The 19605-nt window shown below is 43.1% G+C and overlaps 1 protein-coding gene across 1 annotated transcript; it reads left to right on the forward strand.

Moving 5' to 3' along the window:
- The first annotated feature begins 122 nt into the window (after nt 1-122).
- On the forward strand, nt 123-18305 carry GPKOW (G-patch domain and KOW motifs). Its single transcript, XM_070741192.1, has 11 exons — nt 123-373; nt 2562-2707; nt 4725-4864; nt 4979-5085; nt 5870-6080; nt 9262-9394; nt 9594-9729; nt 11664-11802; nt 13588-13657; nt 15516-15601; nt 16738-18305. The coding sequence occupies exons 1-11, from the start codon at nt 204-206 to the stop codon at nt 16867-16869; spliced, it is 1470 nt and encodes a 489-aa protein (XP_070597293.1). The 5' UTR covers nt 123-203; the 3' UTR covers nt 16870-18305.
- Nucleotides 18306-19605: the final 1300 nt, after the last annotated feature.

Genomic DNA, 19605 nt, shown 5'->3' on the forward strand with positions numbered 1-19605 from the left:
TGGCTGAGGAACTCTGGGAGTTGAAGTCTACAAGTCTTAAAGTGGCTTTGCAGGCTTTGCAGGCTGAGGAACTCTGGGAGTTGAAGTCCACAAGTCTTAAAGCAGCCAAGGTTGGAGACCTCGCCCTACAGGACTTCGTTTCCCAGGGTGCCTCGGAGGACACGTGGTGGGAAGCGGGGCGGGCACTAGACGGCGAATAGAAGATGGCGGAGGAAAAGGAGAAGCCCGCCGGTGTGCCAGCAGTTCCGGTATCGTTTAGTTTTTCTCGAACGAGCGGACGAAAGCGGTTTCTCCACGTAACCGGGCAGACTGGCGGCGAAACGAAGCAAGAACCCGATTTCCTCTCCGCCGTTGAAGGGAAAGAATTGCAAAGGTGAGGGTTCGGCAGCAGTGGGGAGGAAGGGAGCTGTGCACTTTGGGATTGAGCAGGCGGGTCTGATGTGCGAAGGCAGCTTGTGGTCCGGGCTCGGCGGACTCTGGATCGCCCCGGTACCGAAAGCCCCGTAGCTGCTATCTCCAGAAGACGGATTCTGCTCTGGGTCTCTTCCGACTGTCTGGGGGACGATTGTTTCAGGTCCATGTTAGAAAAGAACCCAAGTAGTCCTCGATTTATGACCACAATTGAGCCCACGATTTCTATTGGTTAAGTGAGTTTTGCCCCCTTTCACCACCTTTCTTGCTTTGGTTGTTAAGTGAATCACTGCGCAGTTGATAAGTGAATAACTCGGTTGTTAAGTGAATTGAGCCCCCCCCCCATGACTTTGCTTGACAGAAGGTTGCAAAAGGGGATTGCATGACACCCCCCACCCCCCAGCAAAAGTCATAAGAATGAACTAGTTTCCCCCAGCATCTGCATTTTGATCACACAATCATTGAGATGCTACCAAGGTGGTCGCTGTGCAAAATGGTTATAGGTCATTTTTTCCCACTGGTGTAACTTTGAATGGTCACTAAATGAGTTGTGAATTGAGGGCCACCTGTACAGTATTCAATCGTGTGAGCTGTTGTTGGAAGAGGATGGGCTAGCTACGGTTTCACTACTCTTGTGAGGATCAGTTAGTGCTGCCTAAGTGATCCTGTAAGTGCGGCAGCAGCCAAAAAATGGTAATACAATCCTTGGTTATATAAATAGAGACGAAGAATCAAAATCACATGAAGTATTTAGTATCACTCTATAAATCCTTAGTTAAGACCACATCTGGAATATTGCATCCGGTTTTGGTCATCACATTACAAAAAAGATGTTGAGAGTTTGGAAAAAGTGCAGAGAAGAACTAGGGTGATTAAAGAAGAGACAAAAACACATGAAAAACAATTGTAGGAATTGGGTTGGGCTACTCTTGAGAAAAAAAGGTTGCGTGACAGCAGTATTCCAATATTTGAGAGGATGCCACAAAGAAGAAGGGGTCCAACTTATTTTCCAAAGCACCAGAAGGCAAGAAACAATGGATGGAAACTAATCAAGGAGAGAAACAACTTGGAATTAAGGAGAAACGTCCTAACAGTGAGGACAATTAACCAATGAAAGAGTTTGCCTTCAGAAGTTGTAGGTGCTTCACCATTGGAAGTTTTTCAGAAAAGACTGGACAGCCACCTGTCTGAAATGGTATAGGTTTTCTGCTTCAGCAGGAGATTGAACTTGAAAACCTCCAAATTCCATCTCTATTCTGATTGATTGATCAATTGCAACCCATTAGATAGCCTGCCAACTTCCTGCCAACAGAGCACAAAAATCTACTATTATCTCTTACTCCAGTCTATCTTTTAGTAATGTGCAGGACAGAGAAAGGAGTGAAGGAATCATAATATAAATAAAATATATATTTTGTTTTCTGTGAAACAAGGACTTTACTGTAAATGCAGTGGTGTTAACTGCTTGTCATATCAACAAATCTGGTATAAATGGTTCTTGTTTCTTTTTTCCTACTAAAAAGAGTATACATGCCGGTGAATTTCACATGCAAATCAAATGCATCTACTTATTTTGGCCACCTTGTGCTCTTTTTCATCCCAGTTAAGGTTATCAATTAACGCTTGATAGTCACCTCTGTAAATTGATCTGCTTGTGCCATATCACAATAAGGGTTGGCTATATCTGTAGCCAGGTAAAAACTTTGTAGACATGAGATTTTAAGTGTAGTGATCGACAAAAAAGGAATAGGAACTATAGAGGTTCTCTCTATCGCTGTAATTCTTTCAGTAATTCATTTTTATACATAAAGTAATAATTACAGTACTTTCTTCCTGAGCTTTTTGCTTAAGTCTTCTTGCAGTTGTGACACAGTGAAAAAGAATGCAATTTGTTAAATTTTTGTTGTATGCTCAAACTGACTGTACATTTTGAATACTTAATATGGACATATTACCGTTAAATATTATTTGGGAATTTTGGTCTCCATATTGATGTAATTTCTTTAAGATCTGATTCCTCCCCACACACACCCAGCATACTGTAAGGGCCATAGTTCTGTGAGAGGATAGTTTAGCCTCTTGAAACTTCTCCACAATATATCTGAATAGAAAAACCCCAATCACAATTTTTATTCTTTCTTTCCCTGCAGCGTTCGACCAGCTCCTCAGCCAAAAGAGCTTGTCATTCCCTTGATCCGAAAGAATCAGTGGAAGAAGCCTGAGGTCTCTGCAACCCATCAGGAGCAGGATGGGCTTAATGGTGTTGATGCACAAGCAGTCAAAGAACTCATTGAAGGTGAATACATGACAGAATTGCAACTTGTCCACGAGTAAATAAAAAACACAGAATATGAGATGGGGTTTTCTTTCAGTTTATAATTACAAGAACCTAGTATGGCAACTTCTAATGGGCTAATTTTAAGAGTTGGAGGAATCAGTAGATGGTTTGTCAGTGATGTTGCTGAAAAATAACCTCTGTTAGAAAAGATTTTAGCCTGAATCTCCCTTCTACGAACATGTACAACATCCCCATTGACTAGAACAGAAATTAGCATAATTGAGAGGAAGAGGGGAAGCGGGGAGAGGGTGAGAGAGAGAGAGAGACTTTCTCAAAGTCACCTATTGATTGGTGATTCATGAATGGAGATGATTAATTGCTGCAACAGTCTCATTCATGCTGACAGAAGAAGTGTGCTGTGGAACCCGTTGGTCAAGGAATTCTTCCTGGCAGGATCCAGGAGAAGAGTGTTCTCTGCCATAGCTCCTGCATTCTGGAATATCCTTCCCCCTGGGGTGAAGTCTGCCCCCACTCTCTTGTCCTTCCATAAGAGCCTGAAGACCTGTCTGCCGGTTGGCCTAGGGATATAATGGGGAGGACTATACTGAAAGTGATTGTTTAACTAATAGCACAATCCCACCTAACACTGCCTTGCCCCCCCCCCAACCTCACTCTCTCCCCGCACATCTTTTCATTATATGTAATTACAGTGGTACCTCTACCTAAGAACGCTCTACTTACGAACTTTTCTAGGTAAGAACCGGGTGTTCCAAGATTTCCCCCCTCCTCTTCTCAAGAACCATTTTCTACTTACAAACCCGAGCCTCTGAAACTGTAACTGCAAAAGGCAGGGAGAAGCTTCCATGGAGCCTCTTTAGGAATCTCCTGGGAGGAAACAGGGCCGGAAAAGGCAGGGAGAAGCCTCCGTGGGGCCTCTCTAGGAATTTCCTGGGAGGAAACAGGGCTGGAAAAGGCGGGGTGAAGCCTTGTGGGGCCTCTCTAGGAATCTCCTGGGAGGAAACAGGGCCGGAAAAGGCAGGGAGAAGCCTCTGTGGGGCCTCTCTAGGAATCTCCTGGGAGGAAACAGGGCCGGAAAAGGCAGGGAGAAGCCTCCGTGGGGCCTCTCTAGGAATTTCCTGGGAGGAAATGGCTGGAAAAGGCGGGGAGAAGCCTCGTGGGGCCTCTCTAGGAATTTCCTGGGAGGAAACAGGGCCGGAAAAGGCAGGGAGAAGCCTCCGTGGGGCCTCTCTAGGAATCTCCTGGGAGGAAACAGGGCCTCCACCCTCCCTGTGGTTTCCCCAATCGCATGTATTACTTGCTTTTACATTGATTCCTATGGGAAAAATTGCTTATTCTTACAAACTTTTCTACTTAAGAACCTGGTCATTGAATGAATTAAGTTCGTAGGTAGAGGTACCACTGTATATGTATTTTCATTAATATTACATTTGCATTTTCTTGTATAATTTTACATTTTTATTGTAAGGTGCTCAAGAATAGACCCGCGACGAGATGGGCAGGTGGAAATGAATTTAATAAATAATATATTATTTGGGTAAAATGGGGTTTATACAGCGTTAACTAGAGATTATTAACACTGTAATAACTCAAACATGAAGCTTCGGAAGAGTTAAGTGGCTAGTTCAGGAATTCTGGGAGTTGAAGTCCACAAGTCATAAAAGGGCCATAGTTCCCCATCTAGAGGTATTCTCTGTAAATATACCATTGAATTACTATAGCACTGAATACCTGGCGCTTGCATTTTATACTAAATTTATTTTAGTTGCCGATGATGCATTTAAATTAATACCAGTGCTTCTAAACCACAAACAGAAAATCTGGTTGTTGCAGGAGCTGTGAAGTATGCAACCTGATAAAACCAATAACTTCACAGCTACTTTCTTGGTGAATTTTTTTGTAATGGACGTCTAGATCACCTTGAATTTGAGTAGCTCTTAATTTCCCCTCATTGGGGCTAGGAAACAAATATTTGACTCTTGAGTTTTCTCTTATGTCTTGGTTCACTGCTGTTTAGAATCCAAGAAATCACAGGAGCAATGGGAAAGTGGAAGCAAGGTAGATCCCAATTTTGCAATTCCTCTCCTCATGGTAAACCGGGTGCCTAATGGCTTTGAAGATGGGGACAAAGTGGATGTCAGCCTCCGCCCAGAATCGGTAAGAATAAAGCTGCATTATTCTGGACAATTCTTAGAATTCCTACTGTGGTTGGTTTAGTTCCTGTTCTTTTTCTTTCTGTCTCTCTCTCTCTATATATATTAATTTTGGCAGTCGACTGAGACAGATTACGAAGAGGTACCAGTGGAAGCTTATGGTCTTGCTATGCTGAAAGGCATGGGCTGGAAGGCAGGAGAAGGTATTGGGCGCACATTTAAACAGTAAGTGTTCTTTACATATATGTTCATTATTATTACATTATTAATGTGTAAGGTTAGAAACATAGAAACATAGAAGTCTGACGACAGAAAAAGACCTCATGGTCCATCTAGTCTGCCCTTATACTATTTTCTGTATTTTATCTTAGGATGGATAGTATGTTTATCCCAGGCATGTTTAAATTCAGTTACTGTGGATTTATCTACCACGTCTGCTGGAAGTTTGTTCCAAGGATCTACTACTCTTTCAGTAAAATAATATTTTCTCATGTTGCTTTTGATCTTTCCCCCAACTAACTTCAGATTGTATCCCCTTGTTCTTGTGTTCACTTTCCTATTAAAAACACTTCCCTCCTGGACCTTATTTAACCCTTTAATATATTTAAATGTTTCGATCATGTCCCCCCTTTTCCTTCTGTCCTCCAGACTATACAGATTGAGTTCATTAAGTCTTTCCTGATATGTTTTATGCTTAAGACCTTCCACCATTCTTGTAGCCCGTCTTTGGACCCGTTCAATTTTGTCAATATCTTTTTGTAGGTGAGGTCTCCAGAACTGAACACAGTATTCCAAATGTGGTCTCACCAGGTTATTTTTTAAAGTAATCTTAATTGAAATGCTTTTAAAAGCTCAGACAAAAACTAATTTAAGAATATTAAGTCTTCCAAGTTGTTTGAAACCATATTATCAAATTAATTGTAGCAATAAAATTTATTAGGAATGACATTTCGGCAAACATTTTCAACTTTTCTTTTATCTCATCCTTCTGCTTTGTTGCCTACCTTAGGGACGTGAAGCCAGCAGAAAACCGTCTTCGGCCCAAGGGCTTGGGCCTTGGAGCAGATCGCTCAGCAGCTAAGGACTTGAAACCTTCAGGATCTCAGCGACCCCCAAAGCCCGGCGAGGAACCTTCAAAGGACAAAGATGAGCCTTTGGGCTTGGTGCCAGGAGGTGCTGTCTTCATTGAAAGTGGGCCTCATAAGGAGCTGTATGGAAAGGTAAACTGACGCTTTTCTTAAGCTGACTGGTGTTTTTTTTTTAATTGATATGAATGGAAGCTCACCCAACCCTCATCCCCAAAGAAGGTTTAGGAAGCAAGCACAAGTTGAGAAATAAACCTCTTTGCTCTTCTTTTGGAATGGAAGATGTCCAGTTTTCTCTGCAACCTCTCCCCCTTTGCCTTAGGTAGACAGCCTCTGCCTGTGTCCTAGTGATGAGTTTTGCTGTGGCAATATTGGAGAAATATACAGTGATCCCCCGGTTATTGCGTCCCCGACCATTGCGAACAGGGTAATTCGCGATTTTTCAACCCGGAAGTAAACTCCACCATCTGCGCATGCGTGCCCTTCCACGCATGCGTAGATGGTGGAGTTTCCCCGCCGGGCAGAGGCTTCCCTGGGTCTTCCCCCTCTTTCTCTATGTTGCTTCTTCCTCTCTCACACTCTCTTCCTCCCTCTCTCATCTCTTTCTTTCCTTCTCTCTCTTTCTCTATCTCTCCCCCTCTTGCTCTCGAGCGGCCGCCTAGCAGCTGATCTGCTCGGCAGTGCAGCAGCAGCGAGGAGCCGAAGATCTTCGGCTCCTCGCTGGTGCTGCGCTGCCGAGCAGATCAGCTGCTAGGCGGACGAAGGAACCTTCCCTGGGTCTTCCCCGCCCGGATCTTCGGCTCCTCGCTGCAGCCGCGCGCCCCTCGCCTTCGCCTCACCTGGCGGGCGAAGGAGGGCGCAGCTCCGGCCGCTCGCCTCGGAGCCGGTCTGCCTCACTGCCTCCAGTCCGCGGCAATTCCCCTCAGCACGCTGCCGGATCCAGCGGGGGAGGGGGGGAAGCGAAGGCGCGGCGATGGGCAAGGGCTGCCAGTGAGCCTTCTCCGTCCCTTTCCTGCTGCACCGGTCTGGGGCCAAGTGGGCGGGGGGCGGCCGGGACCTCGCCTGTCTCCGCCGCCCGCATCGCCCCTCCGGCGGGCCGGCCTCCCCCGCCCGCCTCTGCTGCAGCCGCCACCGCCTCCCCGACTGGCACAAAAGGGCCCCGCCCGCCCCGCCCCGAAGCTTACCTTGCGGCGGGATTCCCTCCCCCCGCAGCCAAAACTAAAAGCCTGTCTTGCGGCGAGCCCAAGCCGTTTCTCTCTCGACCGCAGCCGATCTTCCCTCGGCCCCCTTTGGCCCCGTCGCCTCCTCCCCGCCTGCCTTTCCTCGCCAAGCGCACGAAAAAAAAGAGAGAAGGCTTCTACCAGAAGCCGGGTTGGGGGTTCCCATGTCGGCGGGGATGTTTTAAAACACTCGCGCGACTTTCCAATGAGTCCCGAAGACAAACGCGTTGTCTTCGGGACTCATTGGAAAGTGGCGCGGGTGTTTTAAAACATCCCCGCCGACATGGGAGGCTCGCTAGCACACCCCCAAACCCGGGTTGGGGGTTCGGGGGTGTGCTAGGGAGCCTCCCATGTCGGCGGGGATGTTTTAAAACACCCGCGCCACTTTCCAATGAGTCCCGAAGACAAACGCGTTGTCTTCGGGACTCATTGGAAAGTGGCGCGGGTGTTTTAAAACATCCCCGCCGACATGGGAGGCTCGCTAGCACACCCCCGAACCCCCAACCCGGGTTAGGGGGGTGCTAGCGAGCCCCCCATCTCGGCGGGGACGTTTTAAAACACCCGCGCCGCCCCCAAGTAAAAACACCATCTGCACATGCGCAGAAGGTGTTTTTACTTCCGCAGCGCTACTTCGCGAAAACCCGTTCGTTGCGGGGGGTCCTGGAACGGAACCCTCGCAAAGAGCGGGGGATCACTGTACTGCTCAAAAAAATAAAGGTCACACTTAAACAATACAATATAACTCCAAGTAAATCAAACTTCTGTGAAATCAAACTTTCCACTTAGGACGCAACACTGATTGACAATCAATCATGCTGTTAGCACATTCAACTTTGTACAGAACAAAGTATTCAATGAGAATATTTCATTCATTCAGATCTAGGATGTGTTATTTGAGTGTTGCCTTTATTTTTTGAGCAGTGTATTTTTATTTTCTATATGAGTATGATGCTAATTTCAGGGCAGTTGATTTGCTTGTGAAATTGCTGTGCCAAACATAGGCTGTTCCTAATCTCGGCTTCGCAAGCTATGATAATTTTTTTTTTAAAAAAAAAGAGGAAGGTCTGATAAAAAAACAGCTGAATTGGTTTGTAGCACAGACAGAGCCTTTATTTGCAATTTGTCATATTAACTATCCAGAACTTGTAGCATTTCTTTTTATTCATGTATTTGTATTTACTTTTCTGTTGAGAGTTCATAGTAGTAAATATGAGGTTTAGGACTTTTTGCCTCCTACCCTTGGCCACGCCGATTTTGCCTCCAGAGTTCCGCCTCCAGCCATCACTGCTAAATTTTCTCCTCAGCTGACATGCCCTAACTGTTTGCCCCAGGCAATAGGCCATGGACCGATTCACAGAAAGAGGGTTTTTCCTGGGGTTTTTGCCTCCTGGGACAGTTAGCTGTCCAGGCAACCAAAAGCTACCATGCTATAGGCATATATTTGTAAAAAAAACCCGCATCGTCTTTATTTCTCCTTTTTCTCCCATTTATACATCCTCTCACACAGTGCTTTTCTTTCTTATTTCTCTCTTTAGTTGTTGAGCTAATTATCTCAGAAATAACATCAAAACATTCCACAAGTCATTCTAAAATTTATGGGCTAATCAGTGCTAGCCAGGAGCCATAAAAGCAGGTCATTTGTTAGCTTACTCTCCGGAGCGTGCCGTGGACACGCCCATTTTGGGATGACAAGATTGAATGGAATCAGCTTCTTCTTTCGTTCACACCCGGATGTGTTGGGGAAAGGGCTGCAGCCAAATGGCCCATTGCCCGGGGCAAACATCTAAGGTTGTGTTGGCTGAGGAGAATTTAGTGGTGAACAGGCAGAACTCTGGAGGTGAAATAGGTGCGTCCAAGGATAGGAGGCAAAAAGTCCCATTCCAGTTAATATGGAATTTACTGTTTATTGTCCTGGTGGTGACCTTGTGAGATAGACTGAGTTGGGAGAGAAATTATACAGTACCCTGAATTTGCCCAGTGAATTCCAGGGTTCACTGAGGATTTGAATCTAAAGCTTCCTGGTCTCAATCCAGCACTAAAAGGATCAGGCCGCCACACTCACTTAATGACTGGGCCCTGACTTGTGTCTTTTGCAGATTGATGGTGTTGATGGAGACAATGCCCGTATCATGGTGAAACTGGCCATTGGCAGCAAAGTGGTCACTGTGAGTCAACATGGAGTACGGCCTGTTACCCAAAAGGAATACGATAAGCTGGCTAAAGACTTAAGTAAGTTATAGTAGATTTCCCCATTGTTCCCTTGTAGACAATTGCTCTTTGGGGATGCTAAGTACTAATACTAGCTGTCCCCTCAAAGCAGCCATCCTTATCAATATAAAAACCAAGTCATCTTGATTGCAGAACTTGCTGTAAATGTCTGTTCCTTTCATGGGTTATCCTCTCAACTATTGGCTTCTCCCCAGTACAGGTCGCCTAAGCAAGGCTCATAAAGAGAAGGAGGCGGAAGAAAGAAATGGGGCCAAGGATAGCTCTGACAACAGGGCCTCCAAAGGAAAAAACGAGAGCAGGGACAAAAAAAGGAAGCACCCAGCAGATTCAGACAGGTAAGTGTTTCCTGCTCTTGCAAGTGCTGAGTGGTATTTTAAAGTCTGCAGCTATATGGTTGCTGGCAGTTGGATCAAGTATTTGCCAGGGTACAGCTTTCAGCGGTGGTGGAGGGAGAAATGGGAAAAGACCTCACTTGGCTTATTATTCAATTATTTAGAATATAATGTATATTAGTGCAAGAGTGCCTATTCTTTGGGCATCACAGTGCTGAGTCCAAAACATACATTTTTAATCATTTTTAATCACATCTCATTTAATGTCTTCTTTCTGTTTTCGATTCAGTGTAAGTTGCCATACTTAGAGATCTTGCAAGTGAGTGAACAAATGGAGAATTGTGAAGAAACCAGATCAAATGGGAAGTCTTAAGCCAAGAGTTTGGTTTTGGCTTGAGAGCATAAAAAGGGACACCCCCTGTTGTGTATACTCCCGTGCAGCCTGAGGAATGTTCAGATTCGGAGGAGAAGGGTGATTTAGATATTATAAATTTACCTGATTTAGAGACAGATGGCAATGTTAGTGATGACTACGGAGCTAATCCCATAGACATGAGTTCAGATGAATCAAATGGGGGAGATGGCAGATGAATTGATTAGAGGCTATCAGAGACGATTAGAAGAAAGGGAGGAGATATTAGAGTTAGAGAGTGAGAAATTAATCAATTACCTCACATCTGGATGTGAACGAAAAAGAAGCTGATTCCGTTCAATCTTGTCCACGGCACGCTCCGGAGAGTAAGCTAACAAATGTGTCATTTATGACCTGCTTTTATGGCTCCTGGCTAGCACTGATTAGCCCATAAATTTTAGAATGACTTGTGGAATGTTTTGATGTTATTTCTGAGATAATTAGCTTAACTACTAAAGAGAGAAATGAGAAAGAAAAGTACTGCGTGAGAGGATGTATAAATGGGAGAAGAAGGAGAAATAAAGAAGATGTGGGTTTTTTTTACAAATATACACCTTTAGCAATCATTTATTCCAATTATTATCTGAATTAGCCTGAAACCAGAACACCCCCCTCCCCCCAAAAAACTTTTTTCAACAGGTGATTCCCTAAGAAGCAACTGTAAAAATAAATAGACAAAAATCTGCAATTGTGAGTTGTTATATGTAGGACAGGGTGATCAAGATGTGGGGGCTGGAACCAGCATTGAAGTGCTTAGATCTGACCCATGGGGCTGCCCGAGAAACAGCAAAGGCCAATCCGTGTTCCCAGGTCCATTTTCCTGGCCGTGCAGATAGTTTGACAGTGGAAACGAATGGTGGTCTTCCCTTCATAGGATGTACACAAGCAGGGGCCAGGTAGCCATCTAATAGTATACATTCAACTTGTTTTAATCTGAATTCTTGTACTAAATAGAGATTAGGTCAGGGGTCACCAACCTTTTGGACCTCAGGGATCATTTTAAATCCCGCGGACCACTAATACAATTTTTTTTAAAAAGAGATAGTGTTTAGATAAATTAGATTTAGATAAATTAGATTTAGATAAATTAGATTAAAAATAAATAAAATAAATAGCATTAGCAATAGCATTTAGACTTATATACCGCTTCACAGTGCTTTACATCTCTCTAAGCGGTTTATAGAGAGTAAGCATATTGCCCCCAATAATCTGGGTCTTCATTTTACCGACCTTGGAAGGATGGAAGTCAACCTTGAGCCTAGTGAGATTCGATCTGCCAAACTGCTGGCAGCCAGTGATCGGCAGAAGTAGCTTGCAGTACTGTGCTCTAACCACTGCGCCATCAAGGCTCTCTAAAATATTTAGTGCAACATTAAAAAAAATGCAAATATTTTTTTCTGCAGACCACCAAAATTTTCTCGTGGTCCACGGGCCACTGGTTGGCGACCACTGGATTAGGCGATTGCCTAAGAGACCCTTTTCAACTAATTTCTACTAAATTCAATCATTTCTCTTGTGCCCACAGAGAGAACCATACTGGGAAGCAGAGTAAGTCCGGGGACAGTTCCTCTTCCTCTTCCAAAACTGCTCATTGGTTGCGCCAAGATCTGCGAGTCCGTTTTATAGATAAGCTGTACAAAGGGGGCAAATATTATAATACTAAGGTACTTGGCAGAAACCTGCTTCTCGTCATTAATACAGTATTGCTATCTGAACCTAGTGTGTGCAAGTTATACATCTAATTTTTTTAGTTGTAATAATCTTTTACAGTGTGGGTGAAGAAAAGTATAAATTGCTGTGCCAACAAACTAACATTTTCCAGATATGCTGGGTTCCTAGAATTTCCATCCGGCATGATTGCTTCCTAGGAATGGGTGTTGTAGTCCCATTGTATCCAGAGAACACCAAATTGGTGAAGGCAGATCTAAAACTGGTGGGAGAAGATAATGAAGGACCACACAAGAACTCTTTGAACTTTGCCATTCAAAACCTTTTTGAGACTATAAATGCCTTCTTAAAAAATAATACGCTTCTCTTCGCTATGAAGAAGAGGTGGAATTATTATGTCGACAATTGATAGAGCTTGGAGGTCAAGTCAGTTCAGTTTAAACTCTCATAAGGCAGCAGCAGCGGAAATGGAGAATAGCTTTTCATCTTTGCCAGAATAGCAGTGGTATTCAGATTGGCTCATGGCATCATTATATCCTGAATAACCATCTCTGCAGAATTTACTTGCAGTGGTTTCAAAAATGCCAGGTCCTGCAGTGGTAAAGATCCTTCTCAAGGTTTTACTTTTGCAACATTTTGCTTGGGGAGTTGAAGGCAATAGAAATGGGGGAGCTCACCAAAGCGTTTCTCTGCAGAGAAGACGCCATTTCTGAAAAGTTGTGGCTTGTTTTTGTTTTTTGTTTTTGTCTTGGAGCTTAGTTGTATTGAAGGGATGGGGTAGGGATAGATACCAAGTTTCAATATTTCCCAAAGAAAGAAAATAGGATTTTGTCAAATACAGTGATACCTTGACTTACAAACCCCTCGTCATACAAACTTTTCGAGATACAAACCTGGGGTTTAAGATTTTTTTGCCTCTTCTTCCAAACTATTTTCACCTTACAAACCCAAGCCACCGCCACTGGGATGCCCCGCCTCCGGATTTCTGTTGCCAGCGAAGCGCCCGTTTTTGCACTGCTGGGATTCCCCTGAGGCTCCCCTCCATGGGAAACACCACCTCCAGATTTCCGTGTTTTTGCGATGCTGCAGGGGAATCCCAGCAGCGCAAAAACGGGCGCTTCGCTGGCAATGGAAGTCCGGAGGTGGGGTTTCCCAGCGAGGGGAGCCTCAGTGAAATCGCAGCATCGCAAAAACATGGAAGTCCGGAGGTGGGGTTTCGAGGACTTCCGTGTTTTTGTGATGCTGCAATTTTGCTGAGGCTCCCCTTGCTGGGAAACCCCACCTCCAGACTTCCGTTGCCAGTGAAGCACCCATTTTTGCGCTGCTGGGATTGCCCTGCTGTGATTCCCCTGCAGCATCACAAAAACACGGAAGTCCGGAGGTGGGAATTCCCATGGAGGGGAGCCTCAGGGAAATCCCAGCAGTGTAAACAGGGGTGCTTCGGCTGGCAAAAGGGGTGTTTTGCGCTTGCACGCATTAATCGCTTTTCCATTGATTCCTATGGGAAACATTGTTTCGTCTTACAAACTTCACCTTACAAACCTCGTCCCAGAACCAATTAAGTTCGTAAGATGAGTTATCACTGTAATTATTTGAAAAAATAAGTAATGAGGCTGCCTATGAGAAGTCGAAGGCCTACTTTTGTCGGGGAAGCCTGTCTCCTTTCAAGGTATGAGTGTTTGCAGCTGAGGGCCAGTTCCAGGCAAAGACTGTTATAACCCACTGACCCTACTGTTAGGACACAGAGGGTATGAAATCCTGTGCTGTTTTTTTGTCTCCAGATGGTAATTGAAGATGTCCTCAAACCAGACACCTGTGTTTGCCGAATAGCCGAGGGACAAATTCTGGATGGTGAGTGCATTAGTGCTGCTGCTTAAGTCTGAGACTCAACACTTGATGGTTGATATTTTCTAAATAGCATATTTAGCTACTTGATTATGAAGAAAGGTGTCCAGTTTTGGTGCAGAAGTTCTAGTGCAGTGATGGTTAACCTTTTCGGCAGTGCCGAAACTGGAGCGTGTGTGTGCCAGAACCTGGAATAGAGAGCCACTGGCCGATGTGCATGGATGTGACAGTCAGCTGCTCCTCCGGGTTCTGTTGTGCACATGCGCACCATCCAGCTGATTTTTTCTGGATACCTGCAGGCATGTGCGTGCTGGAACCTAGAAGAGAGCAACCGGCCAGTGCACATGCGCAATGGACCAGCTACCCAGTGCGCATGGGCATGGCAGAACCCAGAAGAGCAGCTGGCGATGGCGTGCATGCCCACAGAGAGGGCTCTACATGCCACCTCTTGCACACGTGCCATAAGTTCACCATCACTGTTCTAGTGCTGCCAAGGAGATAATTTGTGATGTGGGGACCCAACTTTCTGAAGGAAGGTTTGCACTCATGTCAATCTGCCCAAATGTCTACTCTTTTCTGGACTTCGTTTTTCTCAGAGATGATTGATGGTGGTTTTGTCTTTTATTTTTGCTACCCTGTGGATGATTTCAGGATACTTAAAGTTCTTGCCCTGCTTTTAACAGTTTGTTTTAATACTTTTCCTGATAAATATTACTCTTTGATTTTGAAATTTTATAATAAAGAACGCTGCATATATTGGAATATGGAGATACAGGTGTTAATATTTAAAGAGACCTACAATGCATAATACTTGTTTTGGTATAAGCTCAACTTTTCCCAGTCAGATAACTCAGCACAACAAGATATCCCAGATCATTTTATTACAGGCATTCTCACAATAACTCACAGTTATGATGCGATTCTTCTGCACTATAATCTTTCCCATTGTGCAGGTAAAAAGAGGTTGAATTGACCCAGGCTCTAGGTGTAGCGTCTACATGCTGGCTGGCTTAGTGAGTGAAAACAAAAGACCTGTTGGAATGTTCTCTCCAATTACCCCTCATACTGAGTCAGAGCCAATAGGAATACACAAATGTGGTCACATGTAAAACTACATTACCCAGAGTGCAATTTCACTACATTTCCCCTAATGCAATATCTTAAAGAAACATGCCTAAATACAGTCCAACTATCTGTCTCTGGGGACAGCACAATACTTTTAAAGAAGTGTTTAAATTTAATGACTATGAACTATGAAGGATTATTCTGCAGTATGCCAAATTAAGTGAATTAATTTCTAAAATGTATTGTTATCAGGATTTCAGCATATTTGCTTTCCTGAGATTCTGATAGAAATGTGAGCATTTGCAATGTTTTTATTTTTAGAATGCTTGCTACTCTTGGTAGCAAAATTACTTTACTATCTAGTTTTTTGGTTCTAGCTGTGGTAGTGAATCTGAGCAATTATTTTATAGTCCCCCCCCAATTAACAGTTTCTGCTAGGGAACTAAAATATCCCCACCCCCCCACCCAAATTTCATCTGATCTGCCTCTACATTCAGTTTTTAGCACATAAGGCTTTACATTACCACTGGAAGTCTGGCTTTAGTTTGGAGCATCTATGAACAACTGGCCCAAAACTTTCAATTGGGGGGGAAATGGTATGGGAGCCAAAGTGCTCTTTAAGGCCCATCCAAATTAGGATAAAAAGATCTGATGAACAGGTTACCATTTTCACTTAAAATTAGAGAAACTATATTTGAAAAATTCTCCTTTACATGATTTTTCAGGTAGACAATGGAAGAGTTATATTCCAAGTCGTAGTATTAATGACTCCAGGTTCATGCATTGACCTCTTTCACAGGTATCCATGAGTCTATGCTGGAGACTGTAATTCCTCGGAATGATTCAGACTGGGTTATGGTGGTACTAGGGGAGCATGTTGGAAGGGTAAGTCACTGATCCAGCGAGGTGGAACCTGTCTAATTTCTCTTTAAGGCGCTCAGATTTCATGCTATAAGGGACATGGGATTGTTTGTTTGTTTATATTTATTATTAAACCTGATGCCACTAACAGAATGGTAAATTATAGGGATGATAACAAATAGTTACTTCAGATGCAAATGATTGAAGGTCTGTTCTCACTCTTAGAAACATAGGTAGAAGATTGTCGGCAGAAAAAGACCTCTTGGTCCATCTGGTCTGCCCTTATACTCTCTCCTGTATTTTAATTTAGGATGGATATATGTTTATCTCAGGCATGTTTAAATTCAGTTACTGTGGATTTACCAACCATGTCTGCTGGAAGTTTGTTCCAAGCATCTACTACTCTTGTGGTCTACTACTCTTGTGGTCAACATTTTGGGTTACATCTTATATTATCCTGTAATATTTATCATGCAGATTTAGGGAGATGGTAGTTATAAAATAGTGAAGCTTAGCATTGCAATGGCGACAGGCACTTACATTTACTAGACAGGTAGTCCTCGACTTTTGATCAGTTTCATAGCCATCATTCTAAGTTACACTAGACCTCCCTGAGGGTACTTGTGACCTGGTTCTGATGGCTCCCCTCCACAACAAACAAACAACTGCCTTTTGGGTGTGTGACAACCAGTCTGCCATTTGCAGCATCCCATAGTCACGTAACCACATTTTATAATGTTTTTGCCAAAAAATATTAGTTTCAGCAAGACCAATCCATAGCAGAGTTGTTGATTCATGTTAGGACCATAGCATTTGCATAATAACCTACATAAAAACCTTGTAAAATTGGGTGGATCATAGAGGTGACCCATTTTATGACTGTCATGACTGGGCAGTCATAAGTCAAGCACTACCTGTATGTATTTTTTGAAACAATTACAAAATAAACTAAAATGTGGCAGATCGTATATGAGAACACAGATTTAATAAGGTTTGGGGCATCTTTTTTTTTATTTGCACTGCAGTGGTACATGAAATTGAGTTATGCTTTCTACTTGTAAGGGCTGTTCATCACTGGAATACCACAATATTTGGAGCTCCACAGCTTGTTCACACCTGGAAAAGAAACACTAACCTCATTCGTGGTTTTTCACTCTTAGATGGGCCGCATTCTGCGTCGAGACAAGGGACAGAACCATGCAGTGGTACAACTACAACAGGATGAAGAAAAGCTTGTGACGCTAGATTATGATTCTATCTGTCACTATGTTGGTAGCTTCGAGGATGATTGAGATCCACAGCTCCTCTAGAAAAGAGAACATCTATGAAACAGAGAAATTTCTCTTCTGAGGCTCACGATAAAGAACACAGTCCATAATTGGCATCTCAATGGAGTGGTGTTAAGCATGACAGACCACACCACGGGCAGCCTTCATATGCACAGCAATCCATGATTGATATTCAGTTATTTGGCTAGGGTTTATTTTTCTAATGAAGGTTTTAGATGTGCTGTTACTATTTTTGCTAGTGACATGTACAGATCTCTCAATCAGTGATGCTCAGAACTGCCAAAGACAAGAATGATCTAGGAAAGGCACTATGTGACATAATCAAACAGTTGCTGGTCAACTCGGGATCTAGAGGACTGAAAATTAAGCCACCCACAGCACAAAAATTTCTGATTTAGAAACTAGTGGTTCATTGACTTACGTTTTAAATTATTATTTGGGATATAGAGTCTTGTAAGTTTTTTTCTAGAGAATAGCTACTGCAATTTGTGTCATCTGCTGAAACTTTGGGATGAAGGCTGATATGTAAGAAATAACTTGCTCTTCAACTAAAATTCTCTAAGCATTCAAGGATGGAAACTGGAACCAATGTATTGTCCTAATTTTTTTTCAGGATGGTCATTTTTTATTGAACTTACATTTATAAAATGCTGAAGCAATTACCGTAGTTGTCAGAAAAGAGAATTGATACACTGTGTAGAAATTTACAAAGTTATTTTGTTGAAAGAAACTGACAAGATTACAAGGCATTCCTGGAAGAAGGAATAATACTTATCTTACATTATCCTGGAGCGTCTATTTTCATCATAGACCTAAACATAAATAAACATCAGAAATGAACATGCATGAACCATATTCTGGCAGGTGTCTCATTTGCTAAAATGAATAAGTTTGTGTGTAAATTTCCCTCTCAAAATGTCATGTAAAGTTACTGTCCGTTTTTCCTGCCACCTGTGTAAAAATGAATACAGACCCAACTACTATGTAAAACGGGGTGAAATGCTCCCAGTTTGGGCATGCCTGCTGGTCATCATAGAGCCGGAACAATCGCAGCACAAGGCTTCACCCGGATGCCACCATTTTGGATCTTTTACCCCCTGTGCATGCACAGAACGCTTTGCACATGAGCAGAGGATAAAAGATCCTAAATACCAGTATTTGGGCAAGTAGGCAAAGCCCTGTGCTGTGATCACTTCCGATTCTACAACGACTGACAGGCACACCCAAACCAGGAGCATTTTACCCCTGGTGTAAAATAACTTTCTTGGACTTCACAGATAGGTTTACTCTCTTTTTGACTGTAATATAAGTAAAGTCTTATTTTGCCTATTCTTTGTATGATTGTTACTAAAACTGTGATCAGTAAATTGCATTGTCCAGGGTGGTCTTTAATTTCCAAAGCAAAAAAATAAATAAATCACATACCTGACATATTGCAACACTGTTGAACTACCTAGCACTCTTGGGTTTTACAGTTTTCTACTACTTATCTCAAAACTTAAATAAATAAATAGACCTTTATTACAGTCAAAGACCATCAAATCTCAAAACTTTGCAAACAATGAAAGAACAGGATGAAGGCATTGAGGAACAAAAGGATCCCTAATAGATATAAAAATGTTTCTTTCTCCTTGACTAACCTCTCCAAAGGAATTTAGGTTCTTTGCTATTAAATAATTGTCTTTGTGTTACATATTGGACATACAATACATTACAGTATAGTGTAGTACTGTATAGTATAATACAGTTTGGAAATTTTTGGAGGCTTCTGAAGAGCCGGGATGGTGCATTGGTTAGAGTGCAGCACTTCAGGCTACTTCAGCTAACTGCTAGCTGTGGTTCAACAGTTGAAATTTCATCACTGGCTCAAGGTTGACTCAGCCTTCCATCCTTCCGATGTGAGTAAAATGAGGACCCAGATTGCTGGGGCAATAGGCTGATTCTGTAAACCGCTTAGAGCAGTGGTTCTCAACCTTTCTAATGCCGCAACCCCTTTATACAGTTCCTCATGTTGTGGTGACCCCCAACCATAAGTCTAGTGCCAATTATCCCAATAGAGCTTTAAGCGGATTGGCAGGAAGGTCAGAGGGACACCTCCACTGTAAATGCCTGATTGGTCGGATTGTAAATATATGTTCCAAGGTGCCAAAATAGAAGCTTTAGTTCCTAACAGTATGGGAAATTTATTTTTCTCCCATGGTCTTAGACGACCCCTATGAAATGGCCATTCGACTCCCAAAGGGGTCCTGACCCCCAGGTTGAGAACCACTGGCTTAGAGGTACAGTATATGACTCTAATTGCTATTGTTAAATAAGCCTAAGGGGACCTTATGTTGATTTAAGAACTGAGCAGTTTAAGATTCTTCAAGATCAGAATCCAAAGTGTATCTAACCTATTTGTTAAGCTAGCTGCAACTGCCAGTTATTCTAGGGCTGAAAGATGCAGTTTGGCTTGTCCCCTTATTCAGCGAACATTATATTGGAGATAAATCTGGCCCTTTTCATTAGTCAGTGAAGCAACAGGTGCTTCTCTCTTCCCTATCCACGCCTTTTTTTAATGCTGTAATTGTGAGGATCAGCACTGTTAATTGCGTTTTAACTACGTTACCACGTTATTTAAGTTTTTTATATAAACACATTTATTTTAGGTCCCGATCAATCCCCGCAAGGGACAGCTATGAACTACTGTGTTGCCAGTCTCAAAAATGGCCGCCTTGGAAACACTCGGCACCTTCCCCT

This window comes from Erythrolamprus reginae, chromosome 2, assembly GCF_031021105.1.
Source record: "Erythrolamprus reginae isolate rEryReg1 chromosome 2, rEryReg1.hap1, whole genome shotgun sequence".
In the NCBI taxonomy this organism is placed as follows: Eukaryota; Metazoa; Chordata; class Lepidosauria; order Squamata; family Dipsadidae; genus Erythrolamprus; species Erythrolamprus reginae.

Coding starts and splice junctions, on each gene's coding strand:
- GPKOW (XM_070741192.1), top strand. CDS start 204: ATGGCGGAGGAAAAGGAGAAGCCCGCCGGTGTGCCAGCAGTTCCGGTA. Junction 4,865..4,978: donor TCAGCCTCCGCCCAGAATCG/GTAAGAATAAAG, acceptor TAATTTTGGCAG/TCGACTGAGACAGATTACGA. Junction 15,602..16,737: donor TAGGGGAGCATGTTGGAAGG/GTAAGTCACTGA, acceptor TTTCACTCTTAG/ATGGGCCGCATTCTGCGTCG.